General features: G+C 40.6%; 1 protein-coding gene across 11 annotated transcripts; it reads left to right on the top strand.

Moving 5' to 3' along the window:
• Positions 1-2: 2 nt before the first annotated feature.
• Positions 3-14,739, top strand: HNRNPA3 (heterogeneous nuclear ribonucleoprotein A3). 11 transcript variants are annotated; one of them, XM_085228235.1, is made up of 13 exons: positions 3-140; positions 3,624-3,735; positions 4,209-4,229; positions 8,077-8,199; positions 8,289-8,435; positions 8,514-8,724; positions 8,978-9,067; positions 9,129-9,236; positions 9,330-9,410; positions 10,597-10,743; positions 11,910-12,035; positions 12,129-12,200; positions 12,287-14,739. In XM_085228235.1, exons 2-12 carry the CDS (start codon positions 3,670-3,672, stop codon positions 12,179-12,181), a joined length of 1,173 nt encoding a protein of 390 aa, XP_085084361.1. In that variant the 5' UTR covers positions 3-140; positions 3,624-3,669; the 3' UTR covers positions 12,182-12,200; positions 12,287-14,739. The 11 variants fall into 11 exon arrangements, with proteins under 11 accessions (XP_085084361.1, XP_085084365.1, XP_085084358.1 ...); XM_085228232.1 differs by having other exon boundaries at positions 62-211; positions 4,206-4,229; positions 10,597-10,740; XM_085228231.1 differs by having other exon boundaries at positions 63-211.
• The last annotated feature ends 5,831 nt before the right edge of the window (positions 14,740-20,570 follow it).

Below are 20,570 nucleotides of genomic sequence, written 5' to 3'. Positions count from 1 at the left end.
CCCTCCCCCGCACAGCTCGCACCCCGCGCAGCCGGCAGGGGCGGTCCGCCGTGTGCCCTTACGTGAGAGGAAGAGGCGGCGCCCGGCCGACGCCGCCAGTAACGGCTGTGCACCGCGTCTCCACCCCTCAGCGGGCGGCGGTGAGTGCGCCAGGCCAGCGCCGGCGTGGGACCGAGCGGGGCGGGAAAGCGCCGAGCTGAACGCTGGCACGGTTATATCTTTTCTTATCGTCCTTTCTTCCCTCTCCCGCCTTCCTTCTTCGGCCGATCCGCGCTCCCCTCCCGCCGCCCCCAGCTCGGGCGGGAGAGGGCCCGTACCGCGCGCGGCCTGGGGCTGGCGGCCTCGCGAGTGGGGGAGGGGCGGCGGGAAGAAAGCGCCGCCGGTGCCGCGCGCGCCGCCGCCGGCCCGCTTTCCCGCCACGTGACCTTTACCCCCCTTTCTTCGGGCACCATGTTGGTGGGGCGAGGGCGGCGGGCGGGCGGGCTCACAAAATGGAGGTGATACCCGCCGCGCGGGGGGAGCGGGGCGGCCCGGCAGGATGGCGGCAGGGAGCCGCCTCAATTTCCCACTTCCCCCTTTTCCCAACAGCGGAGGGACTCATAACGCTGTTTGGGCGGGCGGGAACGCCGCGCTCGAGCACGGGGCGCGTAACGCTGCCTCTCAAGTGCCTTGCGGTCGCCTTTCCCCGCGCCGTGATGCGGCGGCCGCAATGGCGGCGGAGGGGAGGAAGCGGGAGGCTGCGGGCGGGCCGCGCTTCCGCCCCTCGGCGCTCGGCCGCCATTTCGCTGCGCTGCAGAGCGCGGGGGGAGCGCGGCCTCCATTCTGTGCGCGGGAAGTGCCGAGAGCTTAGAGCCGAGCTGAGGCGAGGGTGGCGAGAAGCGAAAGCCAGGCATCGGTGTGCCATTGTTCTGCTCTCCTGCGTGGCTGAGACCCGCAGCTGGGCGTTGAGGCGCTTTTCAATCGCTCCTTTTCTGGGTGGGAGCCTTTGGAAGCAGCGAGGCCGCTTGGTGTCCCGTCCTGCTCCTGGCTGAGGTGCAATGGCACACGAAGCCGCGCTTCTTCTCTCTTCCCAGCCCCCCACCCCGAGGGTGTTTAACACGAGCAGTGAGCACTATGGACAAGGGGCATAGTGCAGAGCAGCAGTGCGGGTCACTGCCGTTACCCTTTCTCCACACCCCCGCTGTAAACACACACGACATCTATGGCATCCTGCCATGATCCTGGTGGGCAGCACAAAGAAGCAGTTCTGCATAAACCACGCTCCACATTTTCTCAACTTGCATTCAAGTAAAGATCAGATCTAGCCTAGGGCAATGATGCGCACCCTGACCAGAGGAAGACAGTGTACTGATGTCCTCTTGCTTTTTTTTCCCCTCTCCCCTCACAACATATTTTTAGCTCAAGCATTTCAAAGTATGGTGAGTAAAAATGGTGCAGCATTCTCTCTGGGCATTGTGCCCCCTTCCTGGCAAGCTGAAACCTTTATAGGACTGAGAGCAGAGAAACCAGTAGCTCACACTAGTTTGTGTTACTGTTAAAAGCAGAAAAGAAACCTGATCCCTTAACACGACGGCTAAAAATAACTGTTTTCAATGTAGGAATTGTTTTATTCCCTTCAACAGTTGTCACAGGGGAAGTATGATGACTTCAAAGTGTGCTTCAGTAAAGTTTGCTAAAATCTTGTGCATTTTTTTCCAAGCAGACATGCCTGTTGGCATTGGGAATAAACTACCAACGCAATTAGAACTGAAAATCTCTTAATTTGCTGCCTTACGTCTTAGAGTTGGCAAGATAGTGGCATGCACGCTACGTCCAACTTTGTCTATACACAAATAAATGCCAATATATCCCTGTAGTATTTTCTGAATGGAGAAGGAAATTTCCACCTTGAGAATGTCAGTTTCCCCTCTGCTACAGTACTACTTGTCTCTTCAATAACAGTTCAACTCAGTAGATAAAAATACTCTGATTATTTTAAAACTATTGGTATTTCATTGTTATTAATTATAAAAAATACTATTCACAGCTTCTTAAACTTTCTATAAGCTGGTGGGATTGAGGCTGTACTTCAGCTCATGGTATTCATCAGTAACGCAGTAATTCTCTTCTGCCCATCATCACTGTGAGCTATATGTTGATTAGTTGGAGCCTCACTGGGGAAAGCAGGTGGCAAAGTCAGAGAAACTGCGTACTTTCGGTTGCTTCAGAAAGTATCTAGGCTTTTCCCTTTTTCTCAAATAGTTCCAAGAGATGTATTTGGGATTTGAGAAGTTGAACAGCTCAAGAGACATTAGGGTACTAAGTATTTCAACTAAATTGACCAGTTAGAAGGTTTTCAAGACAGGTTTAACTGTAGTTAATACGCACACCTTGATCTTACTTCATAAAACTTTCCAGTTGTTAAGACATTAAATTATGATACTCATGATTTCACAGTTGGGTTCAATGTTAAGATCTTAATCTAAAGCTTAGTTTGAATTAAATGTAGAATTATAGTCAGAATGAGAATTATTTAATTGTAGTGTAACTTTAATTAGGACCTACCTGCTTTTCCCTATGCAATATTTTCAGGAATAGCACTTTACAAACAGAGAAGATCAACCCAATGTTTGAAAAGTTACAAACGATATACCTAATATTGAAAGATAGATTATTTGGAAGCAGCACAAGTGCAGTTTTACAGTAGCATATTATTTAGGTAACTACTCAGGCTACTGTAATGAGTTTCAAGTAACAACTGAAGTAGTAATAAATTGCTGCCAAAGATAGAAACGCAGCATACTAAGAAAAGCTGAGTAACTTAACGATCTTGGGGAAACCTGAAATAATAAAGGTTAAGGGGAATGTGATTATTTTTTGTTTCATTGAAAGCTTATGTAGGGATGCACTCACTGAGTTTGTCTACCAGAGTACTTGCTTTTTGTGATGATGTGTAACTTCATTATCATTCATTGATACAAATTGGGCATGTAAGTGTAGAGTACAGAGTAATAGTGAAATAGATCATTTGCAGGGAAAGTAATGCAGATGACCAGTGCTGCAGATTCCTCAGGATCAGCTGTTGGAATTCCTGATAATGCAAGAATAGAATCACTAAAGGATTCTTCCACTGGTGTTAGTGGAAAATATTTTTCAGCACAGAAACTATTTTACATCCTTCAGTTTTTCAGTTTGTAGGATGCTAGATTACTGATAGATTATGCATAATATAATTTTAGTAAGCATTATTTGCAATATGTTTTTTTACAATAAAAAATAAAGATTTAAAATCTGGAGTTGTAGGGTTTGATTGTTTAAGCACAAGACCTGTTCATGATAGTTATGTAAGAGACAGTGTTTGAAATAAGTGATTCTCTGCAGAGAAGCACATATTTTTGCTTTATGTTGCACCTCATTATTCCAACAGCTGTAAAACACCTTCACCTGGTGGCTGGTGTTCTTTTTGCAGCAACTCCCGGGTGACATAGACTGAGGATTTTTACCCTTTGAAATGATTGCATTTTTTCTACACTTACCCTTTTCCATTTCCTTTCCTGTAAAGACATACTTGTGCACTGCAGTCAGAGAAGGCCCTGCTTCATAGGAATTGGGGTGAGTACTGACTTATCCAACCTGTTTTCTAGGTTTCCTAGATCTAGAAGAAAGGCTGAGTTAGAGTACCCTTCCAAAATGGCTGCTATTAAGGAAGAGAGAGAGGTGGAAGATTACAAGAGAAAAGGAAGACGATCATCACAGGTGAGAGCACTGCCTTTTTTATTTATAATAAAGTAGCTTTAAGGGGGAGAGATTTAAAAAAAGAAAAAGTAGAACTTAACTATCTGAGCATTAATTCAGAACAACTTCTTCCTTCTTCATCCTCATAGTAGTAGAATAATTGTAAAATGCTGTATGTTACTTTGAGCTTTAAGGGGTGGGATTTTAAGTGTAGTGGGGAAGTTTTGCTTTTCTTGTTTTCTGTTATAACAAAGCTGATTAATGTAGCTTGCGACTAAAGGTGTAATTTATTTATTTATTTATTTTTTTAAGAAACTCACACATCCTCAGAATATTGACAGGAGGAACTTGATTCTTTCCTATCTTCACAGTCTTGTTTTTAGTGGGAATGAAGACAGGTTCTTTTTTAAATAAAAATGGTTGCCTGTTAGTCACTGCAAATGAAAGTGAGGCTGTACTAAGTAAAAATAACTGTTTTCTTTTGCTTCTAGCAGAAATACCGTAGACTGAATAAGGTGCGTAGTATAGAGAAGATGGTGGGTCTGTTCTGGGAGGATGGGAGCTAGTTACGTTGGGGCAGGGTGTGGAAATGGGAGGGGGGTGACTCTTGATACCCTTCAGAAAAATTTAAGATCAGCAAAGAGGGTGTTAAATAATGCTTGTATGGCTTATCATTGAGACATTTTTGATTGTGTATTTTCATGTATTTGCCTTCTAACATTACTTTTCCAGGGTGCCTGAATAGTTTAGCTAGCTGAACCCATGTTTCTCCGGTGCTGATAAGCCACTGTCACGTTGAGAGGGAGACAGTACATCTTTTTAAAAAAGAAAACAAAAAAACCTTTTTCCACTTACATTTATCCAGTAGCATGTGGTTACTTTGTATTGAAGAATAGTGCGTGAAGTCCTTCTGCAAAGAACCTCACCCTGTTTGCTGCTTTTGGACTTGAGATAGAATGTATCGCAGATCTTCAGCTGCCTACAATGAGGCTGGAATGCACCTACAGGCTACTAAGTTTCTAGAGAAAATGTTTTGCTAAGAAAGTTGTCTGCAGGCTTTCAGTCCCAGAAGGCAGCCCAGGATTGGGGACAGTCCCGTTGTGCAGGTGTTGCTGCAGATGAGCTCATGTTAGCTCCCATGTAGAGGTACAGTGCAGGGGAGGTTGCCATGTGCAAGAGAGCCTGTAGAGCCACCGCAGCTACAGAGCACTGAGTGGGCAAAGACCTGCTGTGTGAAAGCTGGGATTCCTGTAAACTCAAAAAGTAGTCGTGTATCTACAGCGCTATTGGTAAAAATACGTTGGGATGTTAGCAAAACTTAGGATTTTTGCAGGGTGCTGCTTGTTACCATTCTTTCTTCCAGGAAAGGTACAGGTAGACTGAGCCAAGTATTCATGATTTCATGTGGGGCATAAGAGTGTATAATTTGATTTTGATCATGAAAGAACTGTGCGGAGAGACCCAGATGCCTTTCCCCCTTCCTCCCCCTCCAAAAAAAAAAAAAAAAAAAAAGCTTGCCTCTCAGTGCTGTCTGCCTGCAGGGGCAGCCCAACCCCCACCCATCAGTCTGGGTGCTTGTGCCCGTGCTGCTGCAGTGCTGGGACGTGGCTGGGTGGCGTGACTGCGCCTGCGTGCTCCTGCTGTGCCTTGGCCCTGCCCCTCTGGCTCCATATTGAGTGGAGGAAACAGATCGCTCACAAAATGGAGGCGGCCTGCGCCGTGTAGGGCTTGGGCTTGAGGAAAAAGTAGGTAGTCACTGCGGGAAAGAGGGCTCCCCGCCTCCTCAGAACGTATTAATTTCTTAGAGAAAGCCGTTAAACTGCTTAGGTGGAGAAATGAAGTTTCTTTCCCGATTGCTAACTGCAGGCAGACTCGGCGCTACCACCCCCACTCCCTCCCTGAAGGAGCTGCAAAATGGCGTGCGGGTCTGCAGTGCTGAGTGGGAGGGAGCTGCGTGAGCAGCACGGTGTTGAGGGGGAGGGGTGTCACATTTCCTACCCAGAGAGACTGCTATTGTGACTAGTTCATAGCGGAAGGATTGAGAAATAGCATCATGCATGACAGAACAGAATGCTGAGAACCCGAGAGATACTTATCTCCTGTGAGAACAAAATGCCTGAAAAATAGCTCATAGCTGTGAGGTACTGCCTTCTATTTCTGTAGAGAATTCCTCTGAGACAGATATATTCTGAGGATAATAATCTCTGGTGGAAGAGAGAACTGCAAGTTGGTTTTTTTTTTCCATATATAAGAGCGGCTGTTCATTTTCATGGAATAAAAATAAGCAGAGAAGGGCTTTGATTTTCCTTTCTGGAGTGATCTGGAATTCTGTGGTCGTTCTTTTAAGGTAGAAATGATCTGAGTTACCATTTGACAACTACATGGCCTTAAGTAGTCTTAGAGAATGATTAAAGTCTGGTTTTTGGGTTTCTGGATTTGGAAAAGTCTAAATTCATCAAAATAGAAAACTTAAGAGAACTCGTAATACGTTACAAATGTTCAAAACACATAAAAATCCCAGCTTTAAAACAACCAGCTAAAAATTAAGTAGGTACAAAGAAATGCGGCTAGGACAGAAAACAGTATTTCACTTAGCCTAAAGCACCTTCTGTATGCAGTATGTTAACCCTTCAAGATTTTAAATTTTCCTGTAATTGAAAGGGAGGTTTTTTAAATCATACTTTTGTAGGCTAGACCACTTAGTAGAAAAGAAGCTTTAACTTTAGCTAGGAGGCCATTGACTGCTGGTTATTTATATATTTATATATAATATTATATATATATAATATATAATATTCCTGTAGTAATGAAGTTGGTGCCTTAGAATAAAACTTGTTAATGAAAATGCTTGAGCTTGCTTTTGCACTAAAGGATCTATGTCCCAGATGGCTTCTCATAATCGTAGGCACAGTTTCTTGCAGTACAGCCCAACAGCTAGAAAACAACGGACCTTTAAAGCAGTGTATAATTTTGAAATTCTGTTTTGCCATGTATTGCTTCATAGTATGAATCGCACTGTAGAATGGTTGTGTAGCACTCAAAGGAGTATAGTTTTTTCTGACCAACTCTTGTACTACCCTTCTTATTTAAACTGGCAGAAGCTAAAGCACTTCACATGCAGGCTGGAAGCAAGGCTGCTTCAATATTACAGGTCTGTGGGTAGTTTTATGTAGTTCATCTCTTTGGTTGTGCTGCTTTTAGTCAGCTTAGACCACTGCACCAGAAACAGTGGAGCCCATTGTGTGTTACTGCTGCAGAATTGAAGTCATGTGCTGGTGTAGCTTGCCAGCAGCATAGCCACCCAGCACCTTATTACGAAGTGTCTTGCACTTGTAAAGATACCACATTGCAAAACAAGACTTTAATGTGATAACTTGTTAGAAGACTCCTTTGTCTTGGGGATGAGAGAAAGTTGTAAATGATTTTTTACAAACTCCTTTCAGAGGTGCAGGGCTATTTCCTGCATAACTAAAATACTACGTAACACTGAAAGAAAGCAGAAACATGAAGGCACTTGTACTTACAAGCCCACTTTATTTTTTCTTTGGAAGACTGGGCTTGAAAATCAGCATGTTTTAAAATGCGACTGATGACATGTAGATGATAACATCAAGAGCTTCAGTTTCTTTTGCTATAGTACAAGTCTTACTTGACTTGTTCTCCCCATTCTTGGTTATTCATTATTCTTTTTTCTGTAAGACAAAAGTCAGTGTACATTTAAGAGGTAAAATGGAAAGCCACATATGTACTTCTGCTTTTTTGCTTGCGTGTGCTGAACTAATAGTTACCGAAGAAGAAAATCTGTAATGTTAAGGAATTAAGAGTTGACAAATCTTCTTTCAAATGTGTATGTTTTTAAAAGGGTTTTAACACAAATGTTCCCAAAACACAAGATGTTTAATTTGAACAATAACTTTTTTTTAATCGCATTTGTATACTGCGATTCTGATTTTTTGATAGCTTCTTGCAGTTGTGCTTCATGAAGTGTTAGAGCTTCCCTTTATCTAGCAGTACTTCACTGCTAATCCCTACAGAACAATATGCAACTCCAGTATAGGATAGGCATAAAATGAATGCATTTCCATGGGGGAAGGAAGGAAGCAAGCAAGCTACTTATGTATTGAGATCTCTTTACTGTTGTTTGCATTTGAACATTCTTGAGCTGTTAGCCGCCGTTTTAATTAAAGTCACACTTCATTAAGTGTTGAACTTAACTGTGCTGCTGTTCTACAATCATTAGAAGACATGTTGATGCGTTCGACCTATTTGTAGTTACGTGCGCAGATAAGTTTTAGTAATGCTGTGAAATTTTAATTGTTGTTTGTATTCAAAATATGTATTTTATTTTTTTTATTTTTGTAGGGCCATGAGCCTAAGGAGCCAGAGCAGTTGAGAAAGCTGTTCATTGGAGGTCTGAGCTTTGAAACAACAGATGATAGCTTGAGAGAGCACTTTGAAAAATGGGGCACACTCACGGACTGTGTGGTAAAGTGTCCAAAATTAGTTTGTGCTTTTGAAAGGACATAGGTACTTAATCTAGTACAGAAATGCAGAGTACTCCCCTGTGTTTTTAGGTGATGAGAGACCCACAAACAAAACGTTCCAGAGGCTTTGGCTTTGTTACTTACTCTTGTGTGGAAGAGGTGGATGCAGCCATGAGTGCTCGACCACATAAGGTTGATGGACGTGTGGTTGAACCAAAGAGAGCAGTTTCAAGGGAGGTAAGTTAGGGTTTTTGTTGAATGTATTTCTTACTCTCTACCTACTTAAGAGGCTCAATGTAATTTTTGGTGTTGCAGGATTCTGTAAAGCCCGGGGCGCATCTCACAGTAAAGAAAATATTTGTTGGTGGCATTAAAGAAGATACAGAAGAATATAATTTAAGGGAGTACTTTGAAAAATATGGCAAGATCGAAACGATAGAAGTCATGGAAGACAGGCAAAGTGGAAAAAAAAGAGGCTTCGCTTTTGTAACTTTTGATGATCATGATACAGTTGATAAAATTGTTGGTATGTAGTTGTTTAATGGGAAGTGACTTAGAATAGAAGTGCAACTTAACCTCTCAAAAAAGCTGCTCATGGGGTATAAGATATTGGAATGATTAATTACTTGGACTGTAGTAAGAAACGAGGTAGACTTAACATTCCTTTGTGAAGTGTGGTCGTACCTTATAGTAGTTTATTTTATTATGAGTTGTACTGCATACTGCTTTCAGTTCTTTGGAATTACTCTAACTCTATCCCTTTTCACATTTTTCTCTAGTTCAGAAATACCATACTATAAATGGTCATAACTGCGAAGTGAAAAAAGCACTCTCAAAACAAGAGATGCAGACTGCCAGCTCTCAGAGAGGTAAGTTTGGAGTTATGCAGGGTTATTGTACATAACTGGTTTTCAATTAATGTAATTAAAGTAAAATACTTTGCAGGTCGTGGGGGTGGTTCCGGCAACTTCATGGGTCGTGGAAATTTTGGAGGTGGTGGAGGAAACTTTGGCCGAGGAGGAAACTTTGGTGGAAGAGGTAAATTACTGAGATGTTTCTAGGGTGTGATTCTTGCTCTGGTTGTGTCTGCTAAGTATTTAAGCCAACGACTTCATCTGTTTTGTGTTCCAGGAGGCTATGGGGGTGGTGGTGGCGGTGGTGGGAGCAGAGGAAGCTTTGGGGGTGGTGACGGATACAATGGATTTGGTGATGGTAAGTGTATTGCTGCATCTCCACGTCCTCCTCCCCTCTCCCCCCTTCCAAAATTGGGCTGCTTTAAGTCTTCTCTCTGCCTTGGAATTTAGTTCTGCACTGGTCATGTTTTGTACATTGTAGTGCTGTGAAAAGCTCAGATTTGTCTACCCTTCAAAATAATGGGTGGGAAAAAAAAAACTCTCATGTCATGCGGTCATGCGGTAGCTTGTAGTTTGTGATCAGTCATGACTGTGAACAATTAAAAGAAGTTTCTGCTGTTGCTTGAGATAACTAAAAGCAGTGACCATCAACTTTTTGGTCAACTGTAAGACTTGTTGATCACTGTCTTTTTCATGATGTATGAGCATCCAGAATATACCTGAAGAGAACTGTGCAAGTTTGCAAACAGCTGTGGTAATCTCATTTTTGTGGGGGAGGAGGGAATGAGAGAAGTAGCACGTAGTTAATTGCATCTTGATTCTGCAAGCAGATATAATATTGACTTCTTTTGGACCAGTTTCACAGTTCACAATTAACTTCGTTGGTATGACTGAGAACATTAAGTCTCTCATACTCTCTTGGTGACTTGAATTATTATTATCTTTTTAAAGGTACCTAGTAACTTTTAACACAAGTTTAAATAAAGCTATGTCTAGATGAGGCATGTCCAGCCAGTGGCCTGCAGGCTGCACGTGACCAGGGACAGCTAGGAATTAGCCCTGCCCCTTGCTGCTGTGCCAGCATGGCAGCAGCTCTTTGCTGCTCAGTGGTTTGGCCTGGCATTGGGCCCACACCCATCATTCAGCAACAGCCAGAACATCACCCCTGGACAGTTCCTCATCAGGCAGTGCAGCGCAGGCAAGCCAAGTACTTGGACACTATGATCTGGGTAAAATCAGTGAACTTTTGATGGCTCTGTCTACTGAGTAATCTCAGTTCAGAGGAATAAAGAGTGGCAGCAGCGACAGCCGCTTCTGCAAAGAATATGATGTGTGGTAGTGGATGTTAGCTGAATTAAAAAAAAAAAAAAAGTAATGATTTTTTTGTTTAGATTAAATAGTTTGATTAAATGATTCAACAGTGATGATGAATACAGTGTGGAGGGAAACACTGCGGGAGATTTGTGTGTTTGTGTGACTTTTTAGCTTTTTCTTAGCAGGATTTTGCTTTGATGTGCTTAGCTTGTCTCTTCTTGTATTCAAAGGTGGCAACTATGGAGGTGGTCCTGGCTATGGCAGCAGAGGGGGTTATGGTGGTGGTGGAGGACCAGGATATGGAAACCCAGGTGGTGGATATGGAGGTGGAGGAGGAGGATATGATGGCTACAATGAAGGAGGAAATTTTGGAGGTGGTAAGATGCTAGCTCAAGTTAGCTGACCCTTTTTTCATTCAGGTCTGAGTAGTACAGTGCAGAATGCTCTGTTACACAATTAAAATTCTCTTCCCTCTGGATCCACTTGGATTAAATTACGCAACACTAATTTGCTTGGAACTTATTTTTCAAAAAGCAGCTGCTGCTGTAAATGTGTGATGGTAGAGTAGGAGAATTTCAGTTTTTGTCCATTTGAAATATGCTGTTGGGTATCAGTTTGCACTACGTAGATCTTGTCCTCCTTTGTAGGGACTAAATGTCTGAAGTTTATGGAAACTTTATTTATTGTCTGGTTGTGAAATGAGGTTCCTCAATTATTTTTATAAAAGCAGTTCTTTTACCTATTTTGTCCTTTGAAATAACCAGGAACCACATTATTACATGGCTGTTTTACAGCATTAGCAAGTGTGAACCCTTGATGAGTACATAATGGCATGGAAGACATTAAATACAAGTCTAGCTGTGTCCTGTTAAATCAGTTCAGCCATGTTCTTATTCTGTGTTATCAGTGTTAATATCTTTGCAGGAGTTTCAAAACGATATGGTTAAGTAATAAATCTGTAATTACTTTTTTGAGGCCTTTAAGGATGTATTTATTGTCAGGATATATCACAAAAACTAAAACATACGTGGTTCTGTACTAGAATTTTGAGGGGAAGAAGCAGTAAGAGCTTACAAGGACCTAGTGCGAGTTTACGGGGTTAAGCTGCAAAATCTGCTGCACACTTACTAATACCTTCTGGTGTATATAGGTGCTCATTGCAGTTTTATCACTTTTTACAGCAAATAAAAATTACTCTTGGCTTGTAGTTTATGTCATTGTCATGTACAGAGCAATGAACAGTGGAAGAATGATGGTGTAACCAGAGTTTTTCTGAGTTGGGAGGCATTAACTTTGGCCTTCTGTGTTAATTTTAAATTGCTACTCGAACCTATTTGAACTTTATAAGATAGACTGCTATTTTTCATCTTCAGTGATAGAACAACTTCTTATCTTTGGAATGCTAAAGGTTTTGCTGTCATTTGTGCATTGCAGGTAGAAGTAGCATGCTCAATGCTTGCAAGTCTATTTTAAATTGTTTTAAATAGCTGTTGCAATTTACACTGAATGTCACAGTTTCACAAACTTCATGAATTTATTTCAGGTAATTATGGTGGCAGTGGAAACTACAATGACTTTGGTAACTACAGTGGACAGCAGCAGTCCAATTACGGTCCCATGAAAGGTGGTGGCAGCTTTGGTGGTAGAAGTTCAGGCAGTCCCTATGGTGGTAAATATATTTCCGTACAAAAAAACCCCTTTGTTTAAACGTGCTTGGTATTTCTTACGTTTCAATATGTACTGGGTTTTGTTTTTTGTGCAGGTGGTTATGGATCTGGAAGTGGAAGTGGGGGCTATGGTGGTAGAAGATTCTAAAAATGCTACCAGAAAAAGGGTAGGTGTAATGCATATTTATAATGATGATGAATAATGTACAACTGTTCACTGAGAGTAATAATTTTCTTATCCTGTATTCAACAGGCTACAGTTCTTAGCAGGAGAGAGAGCGAGGAGTTGTCAGGAAAGCTGCAGGTTACTTTGAGACAGTCGTCCCAAATGCATTAGAGGAACTGTAAAATCTGCCACAGAAGGAACGATGATCCATAGTCAGAAAAGTTACTGCAGCTTAAACAGGAAACCCTTCTTGTTCAGGACTGTCATAGCCACAGTTTGCAAAAAGTGCAGCTATTGATTAATGCAATGTAGTGTCGATTAGATGTACATTCCTGAGGTCTTTATCTGTTGTAGCTTTGTCTTTCTTTTTTCTTTTTATTTTCCCATTACATCAGGTATATTGCCCTGTAAATTGTGGTAGTGGTACCAGGAATAAACAAATTAAGGAATTTTTAACTTTTCAATATTTGTGTAGTTCAGTTCTTCCACATTTGGTACAGAGAACTCTATAACAGAAATAAAATGTAGTTTAGGGTGTTTCCTTGTTAGTAGAGAAGATTAATGCATTTCTCAATTACTATTTTGTATTAATTTAAAGTTAACAATAGAAACACCTATTGATTTGCAGTCTTAAGGGGTCTAGTCTCAGTGTATATATGTAACTGTCATTGATAAGAGTTACATAGGCATACAGAGGGAGAACATCTGTATGTTGCATTATAGTTTGTTTAGATGTATAACTAGGATTGAGTTACTCAAATTAGTGTTTGTGAATTATAGAACTAAGCTTTACCTTCAAATGAAAATTTCAAATTACTTTTTGGTTTGTGCATATTTTTTTAATTTGTAGTTCTGTATTAGTAGTAGCGCTTCAAGAAAATAAGGCATGATAAATATTTTAACAAGACCAACTTTAGTCACATTCAAGCTGTCTCCAGTCTCATTTGAGATGTATAAGGGATAACTGCAGTTGCTGAAGTTCTGGGTGAAGAGAAAAAGAAACTTGCTTTTTACCTTTTTATTTATTGTAATTCCCGAGAAGTTAAGGTGGGGTGGGAATCAAGTGCCTGTTTCCTTGGGATATACAATGATTCTGTTTCAATAAAACTATACTTTGGGGAGGGTGGCTTGGAATTTTCATCCCCTTCCTTTCTCCCCTTTCCCCTCTCCCTCACACCAGACTGTGCTGTTTCAATTAAATGAGGCATCATAGTGAGAGTAATAGGTATGTTCCTAAATAACTTAATGGCTATATACTTTCTTGCATGCACCCTAGGCAATTTTCTGGACACATTCATCTGACTGGGAGCCAAGGGTAGCACAGGTGTAATCACTGACAGTCCCAGGTAATGGCGTTCCAAAAGCCCATTCACCATGGGCTATAAGTAGCATAGTTTTCAAGCTTTTTCCCTTACGAATATCTAAGCTCAGGTAAGAGCTTGAGGATGAAACAAAACACAATCTAGTTATATTTTACTGACCAGTAATGCTTCCCACAGCATAGAATGGTGCAGTTTTAAATTTCCAGAGGTAGAATGATAGTGTTTTATACAGTTTGATTTGATGCACTGGAGTAGCAAAATCTTATCAGCACATCTGGCTAGAAATTGTACTCAATTCTCATTACTGAACTCCAAATTAAGGCGCTACAATCTCTGCTTTTCTCAGCTGATGTCACTTCTCTCTCAACTATTGCCAGGACAGTGCTTTCTGACAATTGAGACTCAGAAGAGTAGGGATACAGTCAATAGAAGAAATGTTCAGACACTTGACAATATGTGATATTGGAAATTACACCTGTTTCACTTCTGGGTCAATGTGCAGTATAAGGTAAATGCAATTCCAGTGTAGGAATGAATCTGCAAAGATGTATGAAATGGCTCAAGGCATAATCAGTCATATTAATATAATTTTAAGAAGTTACTAGAAAAATGAGTGTGTTGCTTGGAAAAAAAAATTAAACAATGTTATTTGAACACTGTTATTGAGTGTATTTAGACTGCAGTACACTAAAACAAGGAACCACTGTCAAGATGTTAGCCTCCAAACTGGATTTCAAAGTCTGCTTATTCTTTTCTGTGGAGTTTTAAACTATCTCTAACTTAAAAGCAAGAATTGCTGATGCAGTGAACGTTCTGTTGTTGTACGTAATTTGGGCTTGTGGGGAGGGCGGGTGGGGGAAGGTTGTATTTCAATAAAGGCGTTTTTTTAAACAACCCACTTGGAGTTTGAAAACACATTAAAAACTAAAACATCTCACTAGGGAGTGAGCCACCCAACTGCTGACTTGCTTTGTACGTTGCTACACCTAGAAGATGTGTAGATTTGTAACTGGGGCCTGCATCTGGTTGCAGGGGCAACTGGAGAATGGGGTTGATGTCCCTTCTGAAAATGGATATGGTATTTCTGAAAGTTTTAGAATGTATTGACAGTGTTCTTTTTAACAGGGCCTCTTGTAGCTGTACTGTGACAACAATGTTAACTTTGAAAAATAGTGTCATAATAAACTTTATGAACAAGATCTGTATGCAACCTTTTAAGAGATGGAGTGTGTAAGTGACCGCTTTGTAGGTGGGTGGGGTAGCTTAGCTGTTGTTTGTGATGTGGAAAAGTGTAAGCTGTGAGGACAGTGATTAACCGGTTTTAAAGAACCTAGGATGTACTTCTTTGATCCATACTTTGTTAAGGAGACCCATAAGACAGGAAGGACTTCAGCAGCCTTTTGAGTATGGAGAAGTCAGCATAATTAAAGAATGACAAGGCAGCAGGAGCGACAGCTTCAACTTCCAGAAAAGTGAAGGCATAAGATACTGTGCTGATAGTGAGCAGCTTTCCAAAGTCTAGTTAAATCTGCTTGTCACAGCTGAAATATCGAAGAAAGTCTAGCAAGAGTTCTTCACCTTTTGGAACCTCCTTGAGTGATAGCTACTTGAGTTGACTCAAAATCAATAGGTCTAGCATTTAGACCTGAAAGGAAGGGCAATGAGCATAGGTAAGGTTTGCCTTTAACATTTTTCATGAATTAAAAAGAGTAGTCGGAGGTTTTGAAAACAAGGTAAGAGTAATTTCTTTAATTTTCAGGTTGAATGAGAAGCTGCTGCTTGACAAAATGGGGAATGTCTTGCACATCCTCTTCCATTGAAGGTTTCTGACTGGGTAAGATTGTAGTGCATAGTAAAATGTGTTTATTGCTTATTTCCTTCTAGGCTTTCCCTGACCAGCCTTTTGATAGCAGGGAAAGCCTTAAGTATAAAGGAGCAAGTGTTCCAAAGTATGTCATCCACTGTTTCTTGTTCTGGATTAGGGGTGTTGGCTGACATAATTGCTGTTCAAGAATCTTCCGTTCCTGGCAGGTACAATAATGCTATGTCAGAGATCAACAAAACAAATGATAAATGGTTTTAAATATGTGCTCTAATTACCATTAGGAGTGCACTGTCTTTTTTTTTTTTTTTTTTTTTTTTTTTGAGAACGTGTTCTTGAAACCCAGTGTGACATAGAAGGGCTAGGATATGTAAGCTGTTCATCACAGCTTAGTCCTGAGTAGTTTTGTGCTATCCTGAAGCTCTAATTGGCATTAAGACATTCTGCATTTATGTGACCAATGATTTTCCTTCCTAATAAATGCTTTGCCTTAGCAAGCGAGGTTGTACTCTATGTTTGAGTTCCCTTTCAGATGTTTTAGTGCTTTCAGGGTAGGTTTGTGGAGGCTAATATTTTGAAGTGATACCCAGCTGAAAGCACCACTGTATATGGATAAATAGCAATGAAATTAATTCATGGATTTTTTTTTTTTTTTTTTTTTTTTTTGTGCATGTGGGTTCTTAACTCTTGGAATGTGTATTTCCTATTCTGCTGTATCCCAGGACTGTGTCCCATACCTGTAAGAGTCTGTAATTTAAAAAGTCCTTTGGATAGTAGTTAACTATTTGAACTTCTCAATACCTCTTTGCATCTTTGCAGTATTTTTGAAAAGTCTGTTTCTATTTTAGTGTTTTTATGCTTAACTTGCTCAGAACAAGTCAAATGGAATATATGCAATTCAGGACTTCGCTGTACTGCAGACTGATTCCAGTAGCTGAACTTGCTAGCAGCTGTCTGAACAGCTAGAAAGCAAACTTCATGTTGAAACACATACAATCAGAGGTTAACTTGAAGTATTTTTACAATGGTAATGTGCAGATTTCATATAATCAGGAGACACTTAGTAAATGGAGATCTCATAGTGAGTATATACTTAAATAAAATGTTGACAAATGTTTTTACTTAGTCAGGGTTGAGCCAAATTTAAACCTGCTGCATGAGATCACAGTCTCCTTAGTATAGCATACTAGGTAGCTTGTTACAGATGACTTGCTTGCTGTCTTACCTAGAGGTGAAAAACACCTTAGTTTTCTCTCTGCTATGCAGTGTTGCCCTTCTGAGCTGATGTAGTCACTCAATGCCACAAGTCACCCAGGGAAAGCATTCATGTGCTCACTTTATACAAAGGTATTTGCCCATTAGGGGAAGGGTGGCAATTTTTTAAAAGGAAAGATCTTGGAAAAATGAGTAAGTTTTACTGAACAAAAATTTCTAGCTTGTATTCCATTACTCAGTACAGCAGCCTAGTAAAGCCTTACCCCCCCATACTGTGGTTTTTAGTTCTTTTTTGCACCAAGTGTGTGCAAGAAGATACTCCTCGAGTTACCTTTGCATTTGATTTTATAGCACTCCTATTAAATTGATTGGCTTCAGTTACGCATATCCCATTGGTTGTGGGTTTTTTTGTTTGTTTGTTTTGCTTTTCTTTCAGAAATAAAACTTCTCAAAGATGATCAAATCCTTAAGGCATATTTGATCAAGCATATTTTTGCCCAAGAAACACTTCCAAGAGTAAAGAACATTATTTCATGGCTATTTTTCTCTAGCAGCTGTAAATGGAGATGTAAAGATGTGAAAATAAAGTTGCAAAGTATTGCAGTTCTGTAGAAACTTACTAAATACCTAAAACTGCATGTTAACTTGAAAGCTATTTGTCCTTCCAGGTAGTAAACGTATTTGCCCAAAATGAGCCCAGGCTGATGCAGATGTGATAAACTGTTTTTAGACAATACCGAAACAACATGGCATCTTAACTTTGATATCCTTTGAATATTTTAATATGGGAATGGGAATGCTCCTCCTCTAAGTATTGCTTGTGTGATGTACTGACTTACTGGTTTTGCTTCCTGTATTGAAGCCATTAACTTTTATTCACAGACTGCATTACAATGGAGTATTCACATACCAGTCTGTGTTCTCTGACAAATATTTGTATCTTGTGTATCATGAAAGATCTTGAGTATCACTAAAATGCAGATATCTGATGGATGGATTCTTTTTCTGCTGTGGGTGCTACAGGTTGACATCTCTGTCTAAGATTAGCTTTTTCCTCATCTAAAAATCCAAGTATCTCCATAGAAGAAAAATGACCTTCATGTAGAAGACAATATTGCAAGATTGGAAACAGAATAATATATTAAAATAACTGGCAAAGACTTCAAGAGCAATGGTGCTAGTATGGTGATATCTGAACCTTGTGGTTAAACAAGTTAAAAAAATATGGAAATGAAAATTTCAGTATAGTCCATAATGGATTGAAATGTTAAAATATTTCATTTTTGTATCAAAATAAAGTGTACGTTGTCAAATGACTCACAATCTTAAATGTGTTGCCATCACTTTTGTTTAGTGCTGAGAGGAGTACGAAGTAATCTTAATTTACTACAATGCAGTGGTGGGGTCATTGTTCAAACCAGAGTCTGCAAGTCAGAAGTTCACTTTGATTCAACTCAGCTCCTGAGCTTTAGTTGTAATGGCTTTGCAATGGAATGATTTGATCAAGAAACAAAAGGTCTCCATGTGGAGGCTTGTCAGTATGAGAAGTCAGAATTCCATGCATGAGAATTTACATGATGTGGCAGTGTCACTGGTCGTTCCTAGGTTTGGGAGCACATCCTGTACCTTGGTTGTGGTCATAAAATGAAAGTCTTGCAACCTAATATTTTCACGTAGACTTAAATGGTCTAATGCAGAAATGCCACTGTGTTTGTGATGGGGAAAGTTTGGCTTTGTACTGAATGCACGTTGTGGTCTGAGTTACTTCAGACTTTTTGCCAGGAGAATTCAAACAAGATTTCTACATTAACTGTATTCTTTTTATCACACTATATTTTTCGTCTTGGTAATGGAGTAAGTAAGCCTGTATCACAGCAGGCCCTGCAGAGGCTGTGAGAAAGTTTGCATTACTGCTAAATAAGTATCAAATTAAAATGGAGGGCAGGGGTTTATCATGGACTGTTTTATACCCAAATTGTGATTAAAATACTAATGTTTCATCTAGAGAGAATGTTTTCTTATCAAGCCCTTGATAACCTAGATAATGGGAGGAGGGGTAGGAGAGAGGAAGCATCTTACTGTTCTCTGCTGTACTGTCAGATGTACCTGTTTTAGAGCTACTGTGTATCACTGTTCAGGGCCATAGCTTAGTATGATTTTTTTTTACTAGTGCTTATAATTTAAAATTGCCATTCTCAGTAATGCTTTACATCATCTTGCTTTAAATGGCACCGAAGTCTCACGTTCCTCTAGTGTTTCAGACAGCTTTGATGACTCCTAAGGAAGCTTTTCTTCCTTGGCAGTACTACATTCAAAGTCAATACAGGCATACTGAACAGCAACAGCAAGAAAAATACCCCATGCTACTGTGATATCTTTGATTTAGTTTACCTGGTGACTGACTGCTCTATCTAGAGCAAATAAACCTGCTTAATCTGTCAATCCTGGCTTTCAGTTTTTGAGCCATTGGTATTGACAATTTGCTCAACAAAGTGATGTCCTCTTGTGTTCAGAGTATGTCAAGGACTCTGCAGGGGGATGGACTCATGCTATTAACGTGAAGGTTGGTAAACAAGGTAAGTGCAAGTCAAGTCACCTGGATTTCTATTTGCCAACAAATATCATCTGCAGAAACAAACATCTCTGCTCAACGTCAAGGGCAGTATTCCTAGTGTTTCCAAGACTCTTGCAGTTCTTGGAAGCAGCTGAGCTTAGAACGTCTTTCCTTTTTTTTCCTCCTGTCTCCTTGTGTGAGCCTGCAATTGTTGCAGTGCTTACGTGCAAGACTTGGCTGTTTTGTTGCACCTATTTCCTGAAGTGTAAAAGACTCAAATCACTGTGTAACAAACCGCAGTTTAGCATGAAGTTGGGAACATGCAGCCATGTGCAGAGAAGACGAAGAGGGAAACATTTGGTAGTTCTTCCACTCTTGGTACCAGTGAGCTGACAAATCAGCCTAGGCTGTTTCAGGGATCTGCATCACTGCAGGAAATGGCCACAACAAATCTGTGGTTGGGCCAGACCAGAGTGCAGCCAGGCCTCTCCAGAGCTGCCTTACTATGAGGCCCAATAGTGCAAATGAGAGCACCTTGCCAACAGGATTCTCTTGGTACAGTTACTCAAGGCTTAATAGCTTGCATTCCGTCAGAAGAAAAAGAGAGACATGCCTGTGGGGATAATCTCTGTTATTCTTCAGCTGTGTTAGATAAGATTGAAAGTTATGATAGTATTTTTCCAGCATCAGCTACTGACCTGTTCAGAGCTGCTTTTGAGAATACATTATTTATAGAAAGGGGAAGAATGAATGGTAGTTTCCACTCTTACAATCTTGCTTGAGGGCTACTCTTCCTATTGTCTGCAGCTGTGACGGTTAAGATTTTCACCAGCACAAGTGCAATCCTTGTTTCCTAGCATAATGTTTAGACTTATTTAGCTAATATAATGAAATGCATTTAATGTGGTTCTAAAAGCAGCAACAGTTTTCACAGCATTAAGGTGAATGTCCTGACTTTTTAAAAAAACTGTAAGAAATAAGTTGAAATTGAAAATGTCTTGTACTTACTGGCCTGTACTTATTGACTCCTTCTGACCTCACTGTATCTGCTGCCTCAGATACAAACACCTGTAGGGCAGGACCACACTCTGGAAAGTAAGTAACACAGCATGAGAAGTTGTGTGAAACTGTTACCTGTGCACTAGTTCTTTATGGGTAGGCACCTGGAATCTGTCAGCTGGAGACTGTCTCCTGGTATTGGTACTTGGCTGCACTGTCTTTCCGATAGGATATAATCAATAGGAGCAGGGTTCCTAGCATCATCCAGCCCTGGAATACAACTACCTTCTTGGTAAAGCTGTTGGAACAGATCTGCTTTCCTACTCCTGGCTCTTCTCTGGTTAGCTAACGTCACACTTCAATAGAGACTGTGTGCATGTTGGCACCAGGTAGCAGAAAGGCCTCTGCTATGCAGAATCTGTAAATGAGATAACAGAGGGTGAATGACCAGCTCACAAA

This window comes from Meleagris gallopavo, chromosome 7 (assembly GCF_905368555.1).
Source record: "Meleagris gallopavo chromosome 7, MGAL_WU_HG_1.1, whole genome shotgun sequence".
Lineage (NCBI taxonomy): Eukaryota > Metazoa > Chordata > Aves > Galliformes > Phasianidae > Meleagris > Meleagris gallopavo.
The sequence above is the reverse complement of the archived record's forward strand: the minus strand, read 5'-3'. Positions and strand labels throughout refer to the sequence as shown.